Source organism: Dromiciops gliroides, chromosome 5 (assembly GCF_019393635.1).
Source record: "Dromiciops gliroides isolate mDroGli1 chromosome 5, mDroGli1.pri, whole genome shotgun sequence".
Taxonomy (NCBI): domain Eukaryota; kingdom Metazoa; phylum Chordata; class Mammalia; order Microbiotheria; family Microbiotheriidae; genus Dromiciops; species Dromiciops gliroides.
The window spans coordinates 63,767,168-63,791,080 of NC_057865.1; the positions used below are offsets into that span (position 1 = coordinate 63,767,168).

At 36.2% G+C, this 23,913-nt stretch overlaps 1 protein-coding gene across 1 annotated transcript in view; it reads left to right on the forward strand.

Annotated features, from left to right (window-relative positions):
- The window catches only part of GPR158 (G protein-coupled receptor 158), a 441,872-nt gene that overhangs the window by 412,201 nt on the left and 5,758 nt on the right, over positions 1–23,913 (forward strand). Inside the window, 3 exon segments of the mRNA XM_043967006.1 lie at positions 8,074–8,212; positions 15,802–15,907; positions 21,934–22,080. Coding sequence (XP_043822941.1) covers positions 8,074–8,212; positions 15,802–15,907; positions 21,934–22,080 — 392 coding nt within the window.

Genomic DNA, 23,913 nt, shown 5'->3' on the forward strand with positions numbered 1-23,913 from the left:
GGCTTGCTTTGTACTAGATTTAGACTAACTCCTGGATCTGTCCATGGTTTTGAATTTAGTTCTCAAATTGGTAGGAATTCTTCTTGGTTTTATGTCAGGGCCAATTCTGACAGATACTCTCTATCCTGATAATATTAGTCCCCAATCATGTGGCAACACTCTTTGGTATTGTTTCAAGTGTCCAACTCTGCCAAAAGGGACATTTCCTCAAACAAATCCAAGATTTTGTTCCTCAGAGCTTGCCTTAACTGCTACTTCAAACCTTATTTCTCTCTGTGGCCCAACTTTCAGTTTACCTTGTCTATTGAACCTAACAAGATCTTCTTGAAAGACTTTTGCTTCAGTCCTACCATTTTCCCCCAGGATATACATGTGCCTAACTAACCATACTTATCAGCCAAACCCTGCATATACATATAACATTGTAATGTGACATAAACTGCCTGATAGTGTCTTCCATACGAAGTTAACTCAGCAAACATTTATTAAGTATTATGCTGTGCAATTTATTGTCATAGGGGTGGGAAGAGACAGAAAAATGAAGGCATAGCTCCAGCCCACAAATAGCTTACAGTCTTATAGGGGAGGTAAGACACAAACATAGATTTAATATGCGATTTAGAATATCATAAGCACATAAGAGTGAAATATGATAAAAATAGTCTGGGAACATATTGGCTTGTCTTTTTATCATATCTTATGAGAAAAAGTACTTCAATTTGTATTTTTCCATGGAACTAAATAATTATCTCTTCACATACACTGATATCATAGTTTGGCAAAATATTCTTAATCCGCATTTATATCTTTTAATATTTAAGTGTGTTTTTTTTAAAGAAATCAAGCATTATGGCCACTGAGATGGTTTAGCAGTAGTATCCCAATCCCCAGGTTTATCATATTCATGCAGCCACAATCTTTGCAGTGTTTCTATGGCAGTGAGATCTTCACTGTGATGTGAGTATTTCTCATGATCTTAGAATCATAAATTACAATTTGAATTTAGGTCACCATTGCCACTCACCTATATTTATTGAATTAGAAAGATAAACAAGAGATATAGAAAAGACTAAGAGATAACTAAATGAATCAAGTATGATAGTCTTAGGTTTCCCTTACATTTAGGAATATCAGTACATTTTTGTGTTTTAAGTAAATGCAAAGAGAAATTGCCCTCAGAATCAAGAGTACTAATTAGCTTCTTTGGACAGCTCCCTTTCATACCAAAAATCCAAAAGAGACTACATTATCTTTGCTTTTTCTTACCATATTGACACTCTCATCTCTCTCTTTCCACAAATACCACATTTTTGAAGCACAAAAGTGGTTTGCTCAGTTATTTAATTAGATAGTATGCCAGTGTTTAAAAGTGACTGAAAAATAAGGTAACAGACTTGGTTATGCAAGGAAAAACTAAAATAGCATCAGTTCCTGAAGATTTAAATATAATTACCTTAGAAGATCAGGCTGTGTTATGACAGGATGAAATTTAATGTAAGTAAGCACTATGCAATCAGCATTGGGAGGGAATAGATTAGTTTTGGTCTACAAAGGACTTAGATTTTTCTTTATGAATTTTTATCTGTGACTTTTTATCCATATAATTTCACACATTAACCTCACTTCTTTTCAACTTCATTCAACTCAAAAATATTTAATTGGTATTTGTTGTAAATGGGTGGTCAAATTATATATTGGAAATACAAAAATTAAACCAAACACAAGGGGTTTGCAATCTAACAAATGTTTCCAAGAATGGAATGGGTTGTCTTAGTAGGCAGTTCACTCCCCACTACTTGAAATTTTCAAGCAGAGGATGAATGAAGTCTTGTTTGGGAGGTTGTAGAACAAAATTTTGTTCAGGTAAAGATCAAACTTGACACCTTCCAAGGTTCTTGCTAACTCTGAGAATCTGAGTGATTGTGTGTGTGTATGCATATGTGTATACACATATATAATGTGTGTATGTATATATACATACACATATGTATGCCAGGAAGACTTATCTCCCTGAGTTCAAATCTGGCCTTGGACATTTAATAGCTGTGTAACACTGGGCAAGTCACTTAAGTCTGTTTGCCTCAGTTCATCATTTGTAAAATGAGCTGAAGAAGGAAATGGCAAACCACTCTAGTATCTTTGTCAAGAAAACCCCAAATGGGGTCACAAAGAGTCGGACAACTATGAAAAATGACTGAACAACAACAATTTGTATACATATATGAGAGTGGGGGGAGAGAGAGAGAGAGAGAGAAGAGACAATGCAACAGGTAGCAAGTAAGAGTGACAGCCAGAGAGATCCAGAGAAAGAGACAGAGACAAGAGAGACTAAACATTGTCCCAATATTAAAAGAATAAAGAGATGTTAGAAATTTTCAAATAAAATGTAAGATTTTTGTGAAATCCTCTATTATTTTTAAGCTTTTAAAAATATTTGCTAAATGTAGCCTTTCCTGTATAACAAGTAAGCATAGTGACTTCCTTATTTGAAAATCTGAAGTGCTACTTCAAACCTCATTTCTCTCTGTGGCCCAACTTTCAGTTTACCTTGTCTATTGACAAGGATCAAAACAGGTAATAATAAAGGCTGACATGTATTAAGCACTTTGATTTACAAAGATTTTTTTTACCTCATTTTACAAATGTTTAAGAAATTATTATTAAGAACCAATATCTTGGTTATTCATTTTTCTCCCCTTCTTCCAAATTCCTGATTTTGTATCAGTTCAGTATCTTGAAGGACATTACTTTTAATGAAGTTGATCTTCCTCAGATTCTACCCAAACTTATAAGGAATTTAATCTAAGATGGGGAAGGCCATTGTGTTCTACTTAAGCTTAAGTGGAGACACATCCTTTTAGCTAGATAACCCAAGGCTAAGAGTGATCTGGTAAAGACAGATTTTCTCTGTCCAAGGGTGACATGATGATGGGTAACAACACTCCTTCACTGGAAGAGTACATAAACTGTGTGTCCTCTGCCATAATTGCCTTGGTCTAAAAGAAATGATCAAATGACATCCTTTTATTAATAACATGCTGGCCTTAGTAATAAAATTAAATTACTCAGAAACTGTGTCTCTTGAACCTTTTTAAATATCGCAAATGAATAAGTTGAAGATGAAAGAGGCTAGAGGATTTTCCCAGGTTCACAAAGCTAGTAAATGCCCACTAATGGAGTCAAATCTACATCTTCCTAACTCTAAGTCTAGCTCTCTAACCATGATGTGATACTGCTTCTGGGTGTTCCATAGCAGGAAAGGCTAAAAACTTCTCATATGAAATATAAAACCTTTTTTAAAAAAAATAAATTCTCAGTTACCCAATTTATAACCTCCAAGGAGAAAATGTATAGGGATAAAAGAGTAAAAAGTTTTAAATACCTAAGGAATGGATTTTGGATTCATAAATATCGGATTAGAAGGAACTTTAGAACCATCTATTTCAATTCCTTTATTTTAGAGGTGAGAAAACTTGACTCAGAGATGTTGAGTAACTTTCCTAAGGTCACAGTTAGTAAGTGTTAGAGGTACAATTTGAACTCATATCTTCATTTCAGGCCCAGTCATATGATCCACTTCACCAAAGCAAGGCTAAAGGTTCCTGCTAAAAGTTTCTTTTGGCATATCACTTGAGAATGATTGAATAATTGAGTGATTGAATGATTGAATGAATGAATGAATGAACGAATGAATGAATGAATGAAGCATTTGTTAAGAACTTACAATGTGCAAAGCACTATACTAAGCCTTAGGTCAAGATATAAATAGAAAGGAAAGACAATTCTTGCTCTCAAGAAGCTCACATTCTAATTGGAAAAAGAATACACATGGAAGGATCCACCTGCAAGTTGGATTGATTCTATGATCCTTATGTCAAAGTAGTAAAGTAAGTGGCAATGTATTTTATTTAATGTCATTTCCACTGATAAAATCATATCAGTTTCTGATATCCATCCATTTGACAGAACAAAGAACTTTGGTGGCAAGAATTGTCTTTTCTCTGTCTTCAATAAATGTGACTGTCACATTTGCAGGAGCAGACAATAGGCTGCATTTTATAGGCTATGCTTCCCAAGGTGATGGCTAAGGGATATGGACCAGAAGCATTGTCATTCAGGACACTCTTGGGTTTAGAGTTCTGGACTGTCTTCATTAGGGTTTGGGGGAACACGATGGTCAGGGTGGTAGTGGTAGTATTCTGACTTGAGAGGAATGAGATAAATGCCAAAGCTTTCACTCTTGAAGAATTCCCATATAACAATACACCACAGTGCACCATTGCTGGAACAATATGGACTACAATAGGAAGATTCTACTACTGCTTTTCTTCTGATTCTGATGCATGAGACTCTCTATCCTCCCTGTTAAAATGGCTGCAGTCAGGAACTTGGAGTATATGAGGCAGGTCAAAGACCAATACTAATTGGATGGCACAGTTTGTCTCCTCATGACTTGAAATTTCAGTTCATGGAATTGAAAAACAAATTTTAAAATGGTGGTGGTTGCTATTTTTAAAATAGCATATAATTCTTTGTAGTTTAAAAATAACCCCCCCCCCTCACAGAGGTATTCCCCATACCCTCATTTGCATCTTTAAAAATAAACTCACTTCTTCTTTTTAACATACCCAAACCACACATCAGGATGATTTAACACCAAAAATGTTAAGATTATTTTTTAAAACAGAAACACAACACATATTTTGACTCCCACATAATAATACAGCAAAATTTAGTAACATCTGCATATTTTCTTTACAAATTGCAGTGTTAGTCTGAAGTTAATTATATGAAACTGATTTTTTTTACTCAAGTACAACTTTTATATATTACATTGTCTATCTAATTGCTACCTTGAACAATAAATTGTTTCTCGGAATGCATTGTTTGGTGTAACTAATGAAATGATTTTAATGTTGAGCTTAACTATTATGAGAAATCTTTTTTTTTGTTCTTGCATGTTTTAAAAGGAACTCTCCATTGCCAAATAGTAAATAACCCACTGGTTATTTTCTTTAGTCTGTCTTCAGTATAAGGACTTTATAGAGAAGCACAGCAAAAATTGACAGAAGATAGTCTGCAAATGTAACTCTGCCACATTTTATAGCATTTTCTATACCACAGTTGGATTTCAGTGTTTACCAACTTCTGGGTACTTGGAATAGTGTCTAGCACATTATCTCCCTGGACCATGAACTGTGATGTCATTGACATAGGGAACTCCTTGATGGGAAAAGTCCTTCTACCTCTGCAGATTGGCATTTGCTCTGAAGATAGTTTTAGGGAGTGAATCACTTGTCTGTGACTATTATGTGTCAGAGGCAGGATTCAAATGTAGCTCTTCCTAACTCTGAGGATTCTTACATATCTACTATACCAAAACTCCTTCAACTGTGGATCATGACCCCATGGGTCATGTAACTGAATGTGGGGGTTACAAAAATTTGGAAGTAAATGTTTGATTTGTATATCTATTTTATATACCTATATACCTGGGGTTGTATAAAAACTTCTTAGGCTAAAGGGGGTCATGAGTAGAAAGAGTTTAAGAAGCCCTGCACTATACTATGGCCACCTAGTCTAGTTAAGTATGAGGATAATGGAGTTATGATCTTTGGAATATATATTAACCCTCTAAGGAAATGTGAAGAAGTGACTTTATTTACCTGATAAGTAAGAAAGAGGAATTGCTGACATGTAGAAGCACTGGGTCAGAGTGGATCTGACCATTAGGATGCAGGCAAGTAGACAGCATCCAGGAAATTCTCAGATATTGCAAGTCAAGGCAGGAGTCTGCATTGAACCAAGTCATCCAGGCAATTGGCTACAGAGACTTTTAACCTAAGAAAGTCCCTGAGTCAGCCATATAGACTCGTGTATGTTTCTTGCTGGGACAGTTTCAGAGAATGGTCAGCTAAAGGTTTGTAGGTGGGAACTTTGGAACCAAATCAGAGGCTAACCCATTTGAAAGGAAAACTCTAGGGAAAGATATAAAGGAAGATGATCAGTGAGATGTTCCAAGACATATTAAGCTTGTCTGCAGGATCGCTTAGAGGGGGAAGAGCTGGTTCAGGCAGAACCACTAGGAAAAAGCGAGAGGGTAAAAATCAGGATTTGATTAGGAGTGGGAGCAATAGAGAAGAATGACCAAATATTCCTATTTCAAAGGATGACATTATTAGATTTGCATATTAAAAAAGAAAGGAGTCAGATATAATTGAGGTTTCAAGCCTGGATGATTGGAGAAATTGGGAGAGACAGCCCTTTGAGAGTCCCTCTACCCAGTGGAGCACAGCCTATGCATAAAGGGTAATCTTGATACAAACACAATCTCACTGAATAATCTCAGTGAGACTGTTTTTCTTCAGTATCTGCTCAGGGTCAAGGTTCCATATTATCACCCAACCCCTTTGGCCATTTAGTGAATTTCCAGAAAATGGAAGAACTTTCCCTGACTTCTATGTGATAGTAAAGCACCCCAGAGTTCTGGCAGGTGATAAGCATTGGCTCATGGATATGGGGATCAGTATTTCAACATTCAAGTCATGAAAAATAAGATGAAGATTTTTTCCCCCAAAACCAGAATATTCTGCTGCGTTGAGTGGGAGTTTCCTACCTTAATGTTTCTTTGTTGCCATATAGACAGCCTCAATTATTTATCATCAGTAAGTTAACAAAATATGGCACAGTGGAATGAATACTGGATTTGGAATCAGGAGAGACCAATATTTGAATCTTAGCTCTCACACTAGCTCTACAGCCATATTTAAGTCATTTAACTGCTCCATGACTCAGTTTCCTTATCTGTAAAATTAAAGCAGAGATGGGTTATAATCTGTCCCCTTTAGAGGATGTACCCACATTGGTGAGATCATAGATTCCCTTAAGTATTTAAAGTATGTATACTATATATTTCCCTATGCTTATATGTGTCATGTTAGCTGATTTAGTCCCTATTTAAATGGAAACTTTACAATGACTGGAGCTATCTACAAACATGAAATGGATTGCTTGGGGGATAGTAGGTTTTGACTCCCTGGGAATCTTTAAACAAAGACTGAATATGCTAGGCATTATTCCAAATCCCTAGAAGCTGGTAGAAACTGAAATCCTATTGTGGTATAGAGAATGCTATAATATGTAGCAGAGTTCTATCTGCAGACTATTTTGTCGATTATTGCTGTGCTTCTCTACAAAGTCCTTATACTGAAGACAGACTAAGGAAAATAACCAGTGGTTTATTTACTATTTGGCAATGGAAAGTTCCTTTAACTGTTAGAAATGTTGCAAAAGGGATTCTTGTTCAGGATGTTTGCACTTTGCAAAATTCAGTTTCAGTGATTTTTTTAAAAATCCTAGCTTTTTTATGTAAGAAGTTTATTACAAGAAAAGTACTTCATAATCCTCAGTGTGCTATAGTGATGAGTTGATGCAAATCAGGCATAAGCTTAAAAAACTTCAACCTAACAAATTGACTGACTTGATTATTATTTAACTTGACCAATCAGAGTTATCCAAGGCCTCTTTTGTATTATAAACACCAGCAGTCTTTTTATTTTTTGGCGGGACAATGAAGGTTAAATGACTTGCCAGGGTCACACAGCTAGTAAGTGTCAAGTGTCTGAGGCTGATTTGAACTCAGTTCCTCCTGAATCCAGGGTGGGTGCTTTATCCACTTTGCCACCTAGCTGCCCCTAACACCAGCAGTCTTAAACAAACTTGGGTAAGAATTTGGCCAGACTTCTCAGGACATCCACAGCCAATTTTCCAATTTCCATAATCTTTCTATCTGATAAGAAGTGATGGTCTATCTGTGGGGTTTACTGTCCTGGGTAAATAAATAAACCAAGATTATCCCGTTAGAAAAATTGATGGTCTATTGCATAATGGTGAAAAAAAAGTTTATTAGGACCACATCATAGCTATGTGAATGGAACGACTTACGACTTTTTCCAATGAGTAGTATATATCTTATACACACACTTTAAAATGCTTGCTGAGTAACTTCAACTTAACTTTCTGCTTCATCTTACAAAACTAATGGCAAATTATTTCTTTCTGTTCTTCTCACAGCTGAATTTTTATTCCTCTTGTGGGGTGTTTATCTCTGCTATGCAGTTCGGACAGTCCCATCAGCATTTCATGAGCCACGTTATATGGCTGTTGCAGTTCACAATGAGCTCATTATCTCGGCTATATTCCATACAATTAGGCAAGTGTTTTACTTTTTTCTGCTGTATCTTGGTTTAATTTAAATGTCAAAGAATGAATAGCTTTCCTAATGGAATAATTTAAGAATATATATATATATATATATATATATATATATATATATATATATATATATATTGGTGAGGCAATTGGGGTTGTGACTTGTCCAGGGTCACAAAGCTACTAAGTGTTAAGTATCTGAGGCTAGATTTGAACTCAGGTCCTCCTGAATCCAGGGCCAGTGCTTAATCCACTGTGCCACCTAGCTACCCCAATATATTGAATTGCTTGAATTTTTCTTTCCATTGAAATGGGCAATGCATACAATATAATTATACTCTCTATTCTAACTAATCAGCTTCCCCTGTTGTGTACATTATCACCTTCCTCTTCAAAACCTCTGTTGAGTTTCTTTCTAGATTTAAAATGTATGTAAACCAATGGTTCAATATATTTAATGAACATTTTCAGGTTGATGTAGATGAACTATTGTTGTCTGTTTTTATGTGTGTTCTGGATACTGGTTTGTAGCCCCCAAATTGTATTCAACAAGTTTTTACACACACACACACACACACACACACACACACACACACACACACACACACACACACACACACTGGTTTGAGTGTATTTGATTGCTGTGGAAAAGAATATCTCATTAAGTGTTTGAATGGACTAGTGTTGCAGAGTTAGGACTTCTGAGCTGAACATAGTGTACAGTTTCATTCAGGGATACATGCATTTCTTTTATAAGAGAATGTAGTTTTCCCTTGGTACTGCATGTCACTTTTACAGTGGTGAAAATAAAAGGGAGGTAGGTGGGAACTGTTCATGGTGAAATGAACAAAGGGAGATTTCTATCAGTTGTTTTATTAGGATTTGTCCCTGTATATGTTTTTATAGTAGCTCAATATTTAAAAAAAAAAATGAATGCAAGCTTCAATGTAGGACTCAAAATGAATCTGTTGCAAAGCTGCCTAAAAGCTCCCAATTCTTTACTTTGTGAAAAAACTATTAATAATAGAGCCAGGCCTGATCTTTCTTAAGGTCAGCCCAGAATTAGAAAGTTACCTCACTCAAAACCACACCTACCTGAAAGCTTTGTTCCAGCCAGAGGATCTGAACTCTGACCTCAGCATGATCTACTCATGGACTGCCCTTAAATCCAGTGAACCAATGGATTTGGGATGATCTTGGCTGTGGGGACCAAATTTAATCTGTAGAGAGTTAATTGGGTGGTTCGCCTTAATATTGGGGTTCAGAAAATAATGAAGGGACCTCTAGGTCCAAAACTTCCTCCACTCCGAACTGCCTTTTTAGATATTTCTCCCAGGCCAATAAGAAAGGAGATTAACAGACTCTTTTCCACACACAAATCAGGTTTTATTAATGGGAATAAAATACACAGCAAAGTTGAAATTAATAAAGTCAAAGACAAGGGAATAGAGAAAAAGAAAAATGGATAATCCCCCTAGCTCTAACAAAAAGCCTATACAATCCCCAAACTCGCTTCCAGCTCAGCTAATTCCAAAGAGCTGGGCTCATTTATTAACTCACCATCTGGGGTCTGTAGCTTCAATGGGAAACAGCTATGCAGCCAGGGTCCACAGGATAAACTGCCAAGAAAAGCCTCTCTTTCGTCCGCTTCCACCAGCTCATCTGACCAGAAAAGAGACTGAGCACCCCTCAGCAAGCTTTTACTCTCCCTTCCCCAAAAGGGGAGGTCCTACAAACTGCCTATGGAGAGTGGTTTCTTCTGCTGACATCAGCAGCATATGTCACTCAGGATAGGCCAGGTGTGGCCCATCCCAATCAGTCTGCCAAATTTCATTATTTTACCACATGGCCAATTAACTTGGAGTGTTGTGTAGGGACTGCCTCTTCCAGACCCACAGGTAGCTTCAGCTCTCACAGGCATAGGAACTTGCTCTTTTTGGCCCAAGACTCCAAGGTGGTGGGGGTGTGCCTTGTTCTAGGTATGTAGGATTTCTAAACTTTCTGAATTCCTCATGTCTCTCTTTACTAATATTTAATATACTTTAATAAATGCTTATTGCCCCCAAACTGGTGCAGTAGCCTCTAATTTCTAAGTAACAACTATATGATAAGCCCCAGCTAAAATTCCCCACACTTGGGACAGGAATAGGGCAACCACATATTTAGTTTTACTCATCACAACTTTGAAGGACAGAAAGTGGTAGAGAAAATAAGAAAGATGTCTTTCTCATCATTTGAAATATCTTGAAAATAGAGAAATAGCTGAAAAGGAAGAGACTTTAAAGATGAAGGTTATTAAACATAGTATCATATTTTTAGATACTGAAGTGACTTTAGAGGATATCTTGTCCAACTTTCTCACTTACAAATAAGGAAACAGGCTTAGAGATGTTAGATGACTTGCTGTAGTCTCTCAGCAAATGAGCATCAGAAGCCAGATCTGAACCCAAATTTACAAATTAATTGGCACTGACTTAAGAAGCCCATGCCCTAGATAATCTCTAAAGTTCCCTAAAAGCTCTAAGATTCTGTGGATCATGTTTTGTTCAATGCCGACAGTTGTGCTTTCTTAACTTGCCTCTGAGTTTTTTATTGCATAGCACTAAAAATCACCCACCAATTCTATTAAAAGTAATTTTGATATATCTAATTGCATGGTATATATAAACCAAAATGCCATGTGATAGAATTTTTCTTTTTCTAACCAGTGATTTGCTGTTCAAGGTAAAGAATATTTATTATACACCTACTATATATCAGACAGCTAATTTGGTGTAGTGGATAGAGCTCTGGGCCCAGAGTCAGAAAGACCCATGTGTGGGGGAAAAAAAATTTTTTTTTAAATTAAAAAAAAATTAAAAGACCCATGTGTGACCTTGAACAAGTCACTTGACCTCTGTTTCCCTCTATAAAAATGGGCATAATGATAGCTCCTACCTCATAAGGTTTTTGTGACGAACAAATGAGATAGTAATTGTAAAGTGTTTAGCACATAATAAACTAACATATAAATTGTAGCTATTACCAACTATTATTATTAAGGCACAGTACTAGGTGCTGGAGGTTCAAAATTTTAAAATTACTCAGTCCCCTACACTTGCAGAGCTTGGGTGGACCTTGTCTTCTCCAGCTTTAGTTCCACCACTCAGTCCTTTTATTTCTACAGTTGATCAATACTTTAAAAATGTGTTTCAGAGACTCCTAGACTAATAAGGCCACATGTCCTTAAATGAACTGTATAGCTAACACATCTTTCCAGTCCCTGCCAGGCAGAGCTGCAGCAGTGGTTGAAACATGTCACCACAGTAGTCAGCAAGTGAGATGCTAAATAGCCAAAGGGAAGCTTGGATATTTGCTTTGACAAACCGACATCAAATGAAGGAAAAGGCTCTGCATTTATAACTCTCAATTTAACTGACTTAATGTTAACGACTTCATTGGATCACATCTCAGGCTAGATGCCTCAGAGATTCATTCACTTGAATTAGTTATTCTCATATTGGAAACATACATTCACATATAATATTCATTTTATACATAGTATTAGGCACATAGAAGGTCTTTTATAAATGATTACTACTTGATTATTTTTCCCCCATAGGATCAGAGCTTTCAATCTAGAAGGAAACAGATCATTTGAGTCCACTCTCACCTCGTTTTACACATAAAAAAGAGGTCAAGAAAGTTGCGACTTGCCTAATGTCATTCATGAGAAAGCAAGTCAGTCTAAGCAATTAAAAGTATTTTACACCAAAATAAATTAGATACATTGATTGTACTTGTATTATGTGTTATATGAAAGTCATAATTTAAGAAAATGACTATATACCTATGTGAGTTTAAATAGCCATTTTTATCATGTGGATGGATATACTACTCATAGGCCATACCTATATCTTCTGTGAAGTCCCAGAATAGGAAGTGATGGAGGAGGTTAAAAGGGTTAACAGATAACCTAAGATTTGATCAATAGTAGCTACAAGGATTAACAGGGAAACTAAGACCTGAGTAACCAGAGGGGTACTATCAAACAACACCATCAACAGAAACTTAAGGAGCCAATAACCAGGTACCATTAACCATTAATAGCCATTAATATTCCTAGATGACAGGAAACAGAAACTGCACCTAGAAACTAGATCCTAAAGTAAAGAGATATCCTAAACAGAGACTCTTGGGGTCTGACAATTCTACACATATCTTTATGAACATGCACAGAAAGAACAAATGTGTCCTAGGTTCACCTTATGACATTTAAACCCCCAAAACACTCCCCTAGTGAAAAAAGGGGCCCACCTTGGAGGATGACTTAGGACCCAAAGAATGCCAAATTAGGATATGAACCTCCCTAAGGAGGAGAATAAGATAATGAGGAAGTAACCTACTTTTCTCACTATAAATATAACCGTTTTCCTCTCTCTATTGGAGACACATTTCTCCTTGGTGGTCTCCCTGTAGCCTCACAGTATTTTAATAAAACTTGGAAAACTGAGTCACTGAGTCTTGTAATTCTTTGGGATGCCTCACAATCAATTTGATCAATTAAATCCATCCCTACAACAGAAGTAGATAGCAAAAAAAAAAAAAAAGAAATCTGTTCCTTCCATCTGAGTCATCTTTCCTAAGGATTAAGTATGACTCAATGGTGTTTCCAATATAATGGACACAATTTCATTTTCTTTCAATATAACCAAAACATGTATTCCTTTGGGATCTATTTTAAAATTCATTACCATGACTATCTATTCAAACCTCAAATCTTATATGAATTTTTCCTCTTCAAAATGTGTGATACATGGGAAGAAAGACAATCCTAGATCAAATTTCTTATTTCAGAAAGAATGGAGAAAACCATGACACACCCTGTCCTCCTTTTTCTATTCGGCCTATTCTCCTCTGAAGCACTGATCCTACTTAACTTTGGGAAGTCTGAGATCTATTTTTCTTTCCTATCCCTTTACCACCATAACAAAAGCATTTATATAGTTTGGGCTCTCAGCCAAACCCCCAGAGTAGGATAAACTGCAGGTCTCTTGCAAATATTTGCAGCTTAGTTGGAAAAGTGAAGCTCAAAAATTTATGACTGGAGCCAATCTTGATTTGAAAGGTTTCTTTCTTTCTTTTTGGTAGGGCAATGAGGGTTGTGACTTACCCAGGGTCACACAGCTAGTAAGTGTCAAGTGTCTGAGGCCAGATTTGAACTCAGGTCCTCCTGAATCCAGGGCTGGTGCTTTATCCACTGCACCACCTAGCTACCCCCAACTTGAAATGTTTCTAGCTAGACTGCAGGGTTCAAAGTCTCATCATCATCAAAAGGAGACTCATGATGTTATTGGTTACATCAAGGATATTTGTATGAGACTCTTTTTTTTTTGAGATTATCCTTTTAAAGATATATGAACTAATATGTAATGAAGAATCACACACACACACACACACACACACATATATACACACAAACATATATAGATATGTTTTCCCTAAAAATGTTTATTGTTTATTACTTCCGTTGGTATGCAAAACTAGAGAATATCTTTATCCATGAGTGTTTAAGAATTTAATTGTAATCTCATTGTCTTCAGTATCAGAAATTTTATCAGCTTGACCTGCAACATAAATACATATACTAGGCATCTAAATGGTGCAGTGGATAGAGAACTGCACCAACAGTTAGGAAGACCTGAAGTTCAAATCTGGCTTTAGACATTTGCTGTGTGACCCTGGGCAAGTCACTTCACTTCTATCTGCCTCACTTTTCTCATTTGTACAAATGGAGTAAAAAATTAACTGTCAGCATTGTTATAAGGATAAAATGAGATATTTGTAAAGTGTTTAGCCAACCTTGAAGTACAATATAAATGCTAGTTATTATTATGAATATAGAAGTTAAATTTCAGCAACTTTAGAGTTGTACATTTTTGGCAGTTTCTGTTACCAAATATAACTCCAGTGCCATGGCCACCTCATGTAGTAGATAGAGCACTGGCCTCAGATAAACATGGGAATAACTTCAATATCTGACACATACTAGCTGTGGAAATATCAGTAAGTCATGTAACCTGTCAGTAGCCCAGGCAATTCCCTAAAATTATAAATTACAAATTACAAGTTTGTCTTCATGGATAGAGAGAATTTCGATACAAGTTCTTCCGTACTCTAATGAAATGACAAGTCTTCCCTATTTCCTTAGTATCAATAGAAATTATGACTTCTAAAAATGATTTGGGTTACACTGTTTTGTGAAGTGAGCTTACTCAGCAGACTCACATGGTAACAGTACAGAGTAAGAAATAACTCATCTCTGCATGGAGTAAAATAAATATTCAGTCTGCTTTGGGTCACGTGCCCTTTATTTCATGAGAGGATGGGGGAAATTGCTCCTGTGTCACGCTGTGCAAGGCCCTTTCCCTGTCTTTCCTTCAGTATCTTCATTTATAAAATGTGGAAACTGGACTAGAGGTCAGGTAGGGTCCCTTCCAGCTCCACAGTTAAGATCCTGTAATCCTGTGAGGGCCTGATAAGGCTGCTTGCCCTGAAAATATTTTTGTTTCTTTCCCTAAGTGCCCAAATTGGTATCACTCTGTCACTGAAAAGAATACCTAGGATCTAAGGCCATCGGAATTTTATTATACCCAACCTTCTTGAATAATTGGGGATGTATATAGAAATATTAAAAGGGGAAGTACAATGAAAAAATTAATATTATTCAAACCATTCTGATTTTACTTAAGAAGGGCAATAGGCCTTTAGTAATCAGCTTTACTTTCTACTTGCAACCGTAGATTTAACTTGAGAATTTTCCCGAATTGTTGTAGCCAATACTGTACACAAGCCAGTGTCTTCAGTAGGTCTTTCCTGGATCATAATTGCATATGTTTCTGGTGGAAAAATCTGTTTTAAAATATTTAAATTGAAATTAAAAACCTGGTTAACTGAAGTACTCAAAATCCCATTAAATGTGGACTTTAAAAAAAAATCATGCAAATTGCAAACAAGTAGTACATCCATTCATCCATTACATTGGTTGCCATTTAAATCTTGGGAAACACACAAATGCAGATAACCACCAGCTCTCTCCCTGCTTTATTCTGATTAGCATTTTTCAATGATTTTAATTTAGTAAAGAATATTTTAATCAAGGAGTTATTTGGATTTGCTTTATTCTAAAATTGGTCATCCATGAAAGCCTCTCATTTTGGAGTTTCTAAAACCATCAGTTAATAATACGTAATTCATTTGGATTCTCTTTTGTTCCCCACCTTCACTTTGCAGATGCAACTGGGCCATAATGTAATAGCATCTTCTGGAAAGTTAATGGCAAATTATAATGTGAATTCATCATTTTTTTGTAAGGGCTAATAGTTGAGTAAAATATTCTGATTTCCTGTTTTTTTTAAAAATCTGCAAATATGCTCATGTTTGATGAACTCTGTCATTCTAAGATGAGAAAGTACACATCAGAATCTTTGTTAAGTAGACTCCATCATGAATTTAATTTTATAGATCAGATAGAGGGGGAAAGGTCTTGAAGTGCTTAGCTTCTTACATCATAATCTTGGTAATTGCTAACTTTATGCATTCTCATTTCAGATTTGTTCTTGCTTCAAAACTTCAGTCCGACTGGATGCTGATGCTATTTTTTGCACATACCCATTTGACTGTGACAGTCACCATTGGGTTACTTTTGATTCCAAAGGTATTTTTCTAATTTCTCTTTTTCTGGCAAAACACTCCTTTGAAGGAACTTAGAATGTTTTTTTTTTTCTCATTAAAATGTAGAACTAGAAAAAGGTGTGTGTGGGGAATCATATTTTATGGATTACGTAAAAAATTCTCTCCACTATAAACTAGAGACCTGACTACATTTGGATTGACCAAATATCAAAATGATTTTATAAAAACTTTTACTTTGATAAAATCTAAAATTAGTTTGCCAAGGACTTCTCCAGTATCTTAAAGACTTGTTATATTTAAATTTGAGTGGATTCCAGGGAATTCTCTCTGGGTTAGTCATTGAGATACTTTTGAGAGCTATTTCTAGGAATCCTTTTGAGCTTTTGCTTATCTCTTATGGTTTAGAATGATGACATTTTTCTAAGAATAAATGTAAACAATATACATAATAATATTTATACAGAACTACTCTCAGAAGAGGCCAGGGTATGAGTCCAGGATTTCTGAAATGCAGCACTGTTATGCCATTTAACTTAGGGAAGTTGGACAGACAAAAAAAAACATTCAAGAACCCACAGTACAGTTCTAATAGAGATGATATTTAGAACATTAATTTCTTATCCCTAATCTCTGCAGCCACCATGACTTAAAACTGGATTGGAACATTTGGGATTCATATCTGGATTTGAAAAATCCAAAAGTATATTCTCATGGTGTTTTTAAAAATCCATTTCTGTTCCTTACTTTTTGTGTCTTGGTCTATTATCATAACAATTGTTCTTAATATTTATTTTTAAAGGTATATAAAAGGGGCAGCTAGGTGGCACAGTGGATAAAGCACCAGCCCTGGATTCAGGAGGACCTGAGTTCAGATCTGGCCTCAAACACTTGACACTTGACTAGCTGTGTGACCTGGGCAAGTTACTTAACACTCACAGCCCTGAAAAAATAAACAAATGAATGAACAAATTAAAAAATAGATAGATAAATGAAGAGATGATAGATAGGTAAACAACTAAAATAAATGGACAGATAGATAAATAAATTAATAAAAGTGTATAAAACTTTGAAATACATAAGTATATGTACTGTGTAGACTGTAATTGAAAATTAGTAAGATTGATTTTCACATATGGCTTATAAAAATTAGTGTCATAACTTTATGAGCAGAGCTCAAATGTATGCCTAATCAAATTATGTTCCCACACGGATTAAGAAAAAAGCAGGATGTAGCACAGATAACTAATTGTAATGATTAGTTATACATTTAGCCTTCTATAGTTTAAGGCACATTTATATTTGTTAAATTTTTTTAGGGTGAGCATTATTATATTTACCAATTTTTGTATTACAAAGGAGTTTCCCTCTATTTAAAACCCTACTCTAATCCAGTTTCCCAGAATTGCTATGAATTTAGAAGCAAGACAAGATTTTTCAGAATATTATGGAATATGTCTACTCAGCAATAGATTTATATGACCATTCTTTTAGTTTTCAACTACAAGGAGATCTCACGTTTTCAAAGCAACTCAGTTTGCTGGGGAACAGAGTGAATTATAAGAGAAAAACAAGAGTCCTTCTCATCCTTAACACTAGCAACTTCATACACTGAATAAAACATTATTCTTCCATTAACCAGAGTATAAAGAAGAGTTAGCATAGTGTGATGGAAGGAGAAAGAAGTAGGAAGACTTAAACCTTAGTTCTACTATCTGCTACTTGTGTCAATTTGGGATAATCACACAACCTCTATGAACTCCAGTTTTCTCTCTAATATGAGGAAATTGGATGAGGAGACCTGTAAGAACCTTCCTAGCTGTAAATATATGATTCTATAAAAAGTAATATACTGTACAACTGTCTAAATGCAGAAGGATTTTTCCTACCTTGTTCAGTCAATCAATGACTGGGGGTTTTTGAGTGACAATTGCAGCATGGCATAGTTGGAAAGAATGCTGTATTATTTGGAGTCAAATGTCCTCCTTCTATGGAATTTGAACCTCGTGCAATAAACTGAAGCTTTCTGGTCCTCATTTTGCTGGGCTATAAAATGAAAGGATTGGTCTGGATGACCTCAAAAGTCCTTTCTAGCTTATTCTATGTGGAGATAGTGTAGGCCAGTGGAAAGAATACTGGCTCATAAGTCAGAGAATCTGGGTTCAAATCCTGCTTCTAGAACTTACTATGCAATTTTGGACGCCACAACATCCCTGGGCCTCAATTTCCCCATCTGTAAAAGACATGGTTTGGATTCAGTGTTCTCCAAGCTCTGGAGATCCTTAATATCACAACCCAGTGACTATGCTTTGTAATAGATTTTGAGATAGACACATTGACTGACATATAAAGCATAATCCTGTCCTTGGGAAACTAGCTAAGAAGACAAGCTATGGACACATTAAAAAAAAATAACAAAGTCCATGGCAGTACAGTGTACAGCTTATACATCTGATGAGTGGCATATGGAGATAAGTGATACTGGAATTTAGACAAGGGCTCGATCCTTGCAGGCTATTCAGGGAAGGCTCCATTCAATTGGGGATTAAAGGATGAGAGAGGTTGAGAAGTGTGGGACGGCAGGGGAGCAATATGAAGAAAGGGGCAGAGGCACTTCAAGTCAAGGTCCAGAGATTTTGAGACCAGTCTGTCTGGACTAAAGGGTGATGTAGAACAGCCAAAGATGAGATAGGGAAAGTAGGTTGCCCAAATCCACATCAGACTCAGGCATTTGGGTTTTATCCCATGAGCAATGGGGAGCAGGTGATGGGTTTTGTGTAGGTGGGTGACTTGATGCAAGTCTTTTTACATCTTTCCTTTCAACAATTGTTTCCAATATTCAACCCCAGTAATATTAATTGGTAGGAATAAAGTATATACTCAGTGTAAATTCTCTAAAAATGCCAAGAACATTTTTAAGGATAAAAAGGTAGCCTGTCCCTTAGCTCTCAAATCCTTTTTTCTTTTTTTAAAATCCCTTTTCCTTAATTGGTATTTTTTCCTTTTAAAATAATATTACTACTAGATGGTAAGATATTTTGTCATTTATGTTTTTCTTCCCAGAAAATGTAGTGGCATTTTGGGAATTGAGATTTTATTCTGACTGGATGACTTGGGAAATACTATCAGCATTGCAAATCATGCTTTGTACACTAAGCCCAAGATGAGTAATAATTTATCCTGGGAAACAACAGAATGTTGGACCCATTCTCTATACTCTGTTTCTCTCTGAAAAAGACAAGAGGCTGAATTTTTTGTTGCTACATATTGGTTCCTACTTCCAAGACTGGCTTGGTGGTTAATGGATTTTGATTCCTCTGAGGCTACTTACTCATTCCCAAGACTTCAGTGGGAGTTTCATGAGGTTATCATGGTGCAATTTGGATGCTGATTTTTAAATCTTTTAAAGAATGGAGATTTTTTGTTCCCGTTTTGTATAGACCTGTGATGGGAAAACTCCTTTCACCAATGAAGATTGGCAACTTGTCTATAATTTAAAATCTTAGTTATAACTTCATAACCTAATAGTTTACAATTTAGAGATTTGCCTCAGATGTTGATAGGTTAAGTCTTACCCAGGGTTAGATGACTGATATGCACAGAGACAGGTCTTCAAAGCCAGATCTTCTTGACTCCATGGCCAACCCTCTATATACTATGCCACAATGCCTCTCCATAAATAAAAGTTGGATCCATTGCATCCAGTGTACTATAATACATGATGAGCATGGCATATTGGGTAGAAAGCTGGTCTTCAAGCCAAGAGGACTTGGGTTCAATTCCTGCCTCTGAGACACACTAGCTGTGTGTCACTAGGCAGGGCAATAATCTCTGTGTGCCCTCTGGAACTTTCTAAGAATAAGTGGTAGATAAGGTGCCATCTTACATTGATAAAGGGGGTTTCATCACCTAGGAATTCCCTTTACCAGTAAAATCACATCCCATCACTATCTTCTATGTAATTAGACATACTATATATGAAAAGAATAGCAAATTGTATCTAATAGATTTGCAGTTTCATGTGCAATCATCTTTTTATTATTCCGTTATGAGAATTCATGTTTTATTCCATAAATTAAAAATAAAATAAAATGTTTTAAAAAGAAAAGGAAAAAATACAGCATTACAAGTCTACAATACCTATTGCTTATGTAGGTATTTATGTGCATACACTGTATGTTTAAAATATTTCTGTTAGTGACTTCTCTGGCATACTTTGAACTTCCTTTTTTTTTCCTTTTAAATCTAAATTCCATTCATTAATTGAAGACACATAAAAAGAATTCATAGTAGTTTTAGTTGATTTTCTTCTAAATCTTCTCACTTACTCACTTACTTACTCATTCCTATTCTCTCACAACCAGTCAGCACATACTGTAGAATCACAGACTTTCTAAATTAGAAAATAATCTATCAGGGGGCAGCTAGGTGGTGCAGTGGATAAAGCACTGGCCTTGGATTCAGGAGGACCTGAGTTCAAATCCAGCCTCAGACACTTGACACTTAACTAGCTGTGTGACCCTGGGCAAGTCGCTTAACCCTCATTGCCCTACAAAAACAAAGGTGAAAAAAAAAAAGAAAATATATCTTAGAAAAAAAACCCTCATTGGCCCATGGTCACCAAACAATAAATGCTCAATAAAGATTTACTAATATGGTTTCACCTGACATTAACATCTCATGTAATATTTACCTTTATCTTCTAGTCTGTGGCTTGGCTAAGACATTTTACAAGTACAGCTACATTTAAGGATTGGAGTTTTGCATAGAATTGTGGAATTTTAGAAATTAAATGAGGGACAATGAGAGAGAGAGCTCAACTAGTACAGTACCCTATATGTGGAATTTAGTAAAAAAAAAGTACAGAGTGACTCATTCCAGATAACACAAATAGCCAAACCAAGATTGGAACCATTTCCCATGGACTTCCAGGCCAGCAGTACTAAATGTACATGCAGATATTTGAATGCAGTTTGCACCACAGCTGTGGATTATAGATGTAATATGATATATTTTGTCCTTCATTTTGGTAAAACTCTATGTTATGGCCTGATGTTAAACTCAAGTTATATACATAATGACCAACATGACATAATTTGAAGGACAGTAGGATCACCCTTATGGTTGCAAATATCTCCCCTCCTCAGGGACCACAATATCTGAAATTTCAACATTAAGCATTCATTCCTTTAGTTTTCTTTTCCGCTATTACTTAAAACATTAACACTCTTAAGAGGGATAGCTAGGTGGTACAGTGGATAGAGTGCCCAGCCTGGAGTCAGGGAGACCTAAGTTAAAATCTGACCTCAGACACAATAACTGTATGACCTTGGGCAAGTCACTTAACCTTGTTAAATATGTAAAATGAGCTTGAGAAGGAAATGACAAGCCACTCCAGTATCTTTGTCAAGAAAACCCCAAAAGGGAGCATAAAGAATTGGACGTGACTGAAAATGACTAAACAATAACAACAAATCCTAAGAGGGAGACTATATTATCATTAACTCCCACAAACATCTCAGTAAATTATAAGATTTGTTATTCTTCTGACAAGAAGCCCTGGGTAAATAAGAGCACTAAGAACCTGTAAGAGGGAATGCACAAAAAGCTTAGATAAGGCTCTCACAATAATGATGAACATCAAGGACCAAATTTTCATCAGTGTGGGAATACCAAGTAACTTGCCCAAATTCACATAGTACTAATGGACAGTGTCGACATTTGAACTCAGGCCCTGTGAAACAATTTTCAGTGCTCTTTCCATCATACCACAATGACAACCCTGAGGAACCTAAGCAGAAATATTGCATTTTGGAGGACTGTAAGAACATACAATTAGAGCTGGAAGGACTCCTGGGGGTCAATCCAACCTGAAAGGTGAAGCAACCTGTCCAGAGACACACAGGTGACCTTCACCACCTTGATGCAAATCCAGGTTCTCTGACTCCAAATCAGTATTCTTTTCCAATATAGACTACCCCAACTTTTCGAAGAACTTTGGATTCACAATTTGGATTCACACCAATAGTTCGTGTTTATTCCTTGTTGCAGTTTTCACATTCAAGCAATAATCCAAGAGATGATATAGCAACAGAAGCATATGAAGATGAGCTTGACATGGGCCGGTCAGGATCCTACTTGAATAGTAGTATCAATTCAGCCTGGAGTGAGCACAGCTTGGACCCTGAAGATATCCGGGTAACCCTGATCTTTTTCTTTTCCATATTTTATACCAAGTCAGTGTATACGACAAGCACCAATCTCTATTCAAGAAGGAAAGAATGTATGTCTATTTATTTGCATGTATATGTATTAGAAATTTCTAAAGAAAGAATCCTTTTCATTGTAAATATGACTGTATTATAATCCAGCTCTGTCATTGGGTAAAATCATTATAATAACCTAGTCAGTCCCCAAACAGACCAACTGGTTTTAATTGAATTGACAAATATTTTATCAGACTTGACCATTGAAATTTATCCATGTACACATAACCATTATTAGAATATAATACCCTTGAAGGCAGAGATTGTTTAATTTTTGTTTATGTATCCTTGACATCTAGCATAATACCCAGCACATAATATCAATTAATCAATAAACTTTGAAGTCCTACTGCATAACTGTACAAAGACAAAAGTGAATCAGTCCTTTCCTTCAAGGAGCTTACATTCTACTGGGGAAGATGTAATGGGGGACAGAGGGAAGAAATTAGCAGTGATGGCCTCAAACAGAAGAAAGCATTTGATGTGAGCCTTGGAGGGGTTTAAAAATCCTAACAGGTAGAGATGAGAAGGCAGAACATTTTTCACTCATGAGTGATGTTCAATCCAACTCTGAAAACATTCATTAAGCACCTACTATGTGCCAGGCACGGTCCTAAGCACTGGGAATGCAATTAATAAAAAGAAAGACAATCCCTGCCCTCCAAGAGTTTACAAAGAGACAACACACAAAAGAAGCTGGGGAAACAATGGAGGAGACTCTAGGGCATACCTGGCTGAGGGACATAATGCTCTATGGAGTTGAAACCAGGCAGAGCAGCAGATACAAAGTGGAATGATCAATATCCAATGCAAAAGGATGATGGGAATTGTGTCATGTGTGAAAAACATCTCATAAAGCCAGTTTGACTAGACCATAAAGCGTATAAAGATGCCTAATAGGTGCTTGCTGATTTTTTAGAAAATGCTACTTTATTGTTACATTAATTTTATTAAGTATATATTCTGTTCCAATCACTGTGCTAAACAAGGGGGGGATTAGAAAGATTTAAAAAGAGATCCAGTCTCAAGGACCTTATTCATCAAATAGGGGAAGACAACACACATAGCAAGAAGTGGTCAAGGAAGAACATTTTGTTCTGTGGAGGGGAAAAGAGGGAATGTGGGGGCAAAGAGAAGGTGAAATGGCCTTGATAAATGTCTGGATGGTTCATTTCATGTTTAGGACCAGGCTATAGACATAATGGACCAGGTTGAACACATTCATCCACCAAAAAATTGGATAGGGCCCTAGGCAGGAGAACTAAAAATGAATGGATTAACTTTCCAATAGCCTAAGGCATGGATTCAGGAAAATCCTCCCTAGCTGGCCCAATGTGAGGAGCACTGGGCCAGATAGGGACAAGCAGACTAATGGCAATAGAGAGATAATGAGATGACCTGGGTAAATGGATGAATGGATGGATAGGATGTGAAGGTGAAAGATGTCAGTAGATATCTTATTGTATTAAATATTATATCTCATCATCAGGCAGGTAAAATAGAAGGCTACATTATTAAGAACTGATATGACATACAGGTTATGACAACTGGGTGAAGAATCTTCCTTCTGGGCAGATAATCTGTTGTGTAATTACTCAATATTATTTTGGAAACTTCTCAGTCTGAACTAAATCTCACATCTTGGGAACCACTTTCTGAATAATTTCATAATTTATCCAAAGAAGTGCTTGGTTATGTCATCAATAAAGTCCATAATGTGATGGTTCAGATTCAATCTTGACCATAGTAATCCAAAGTAAGTGCT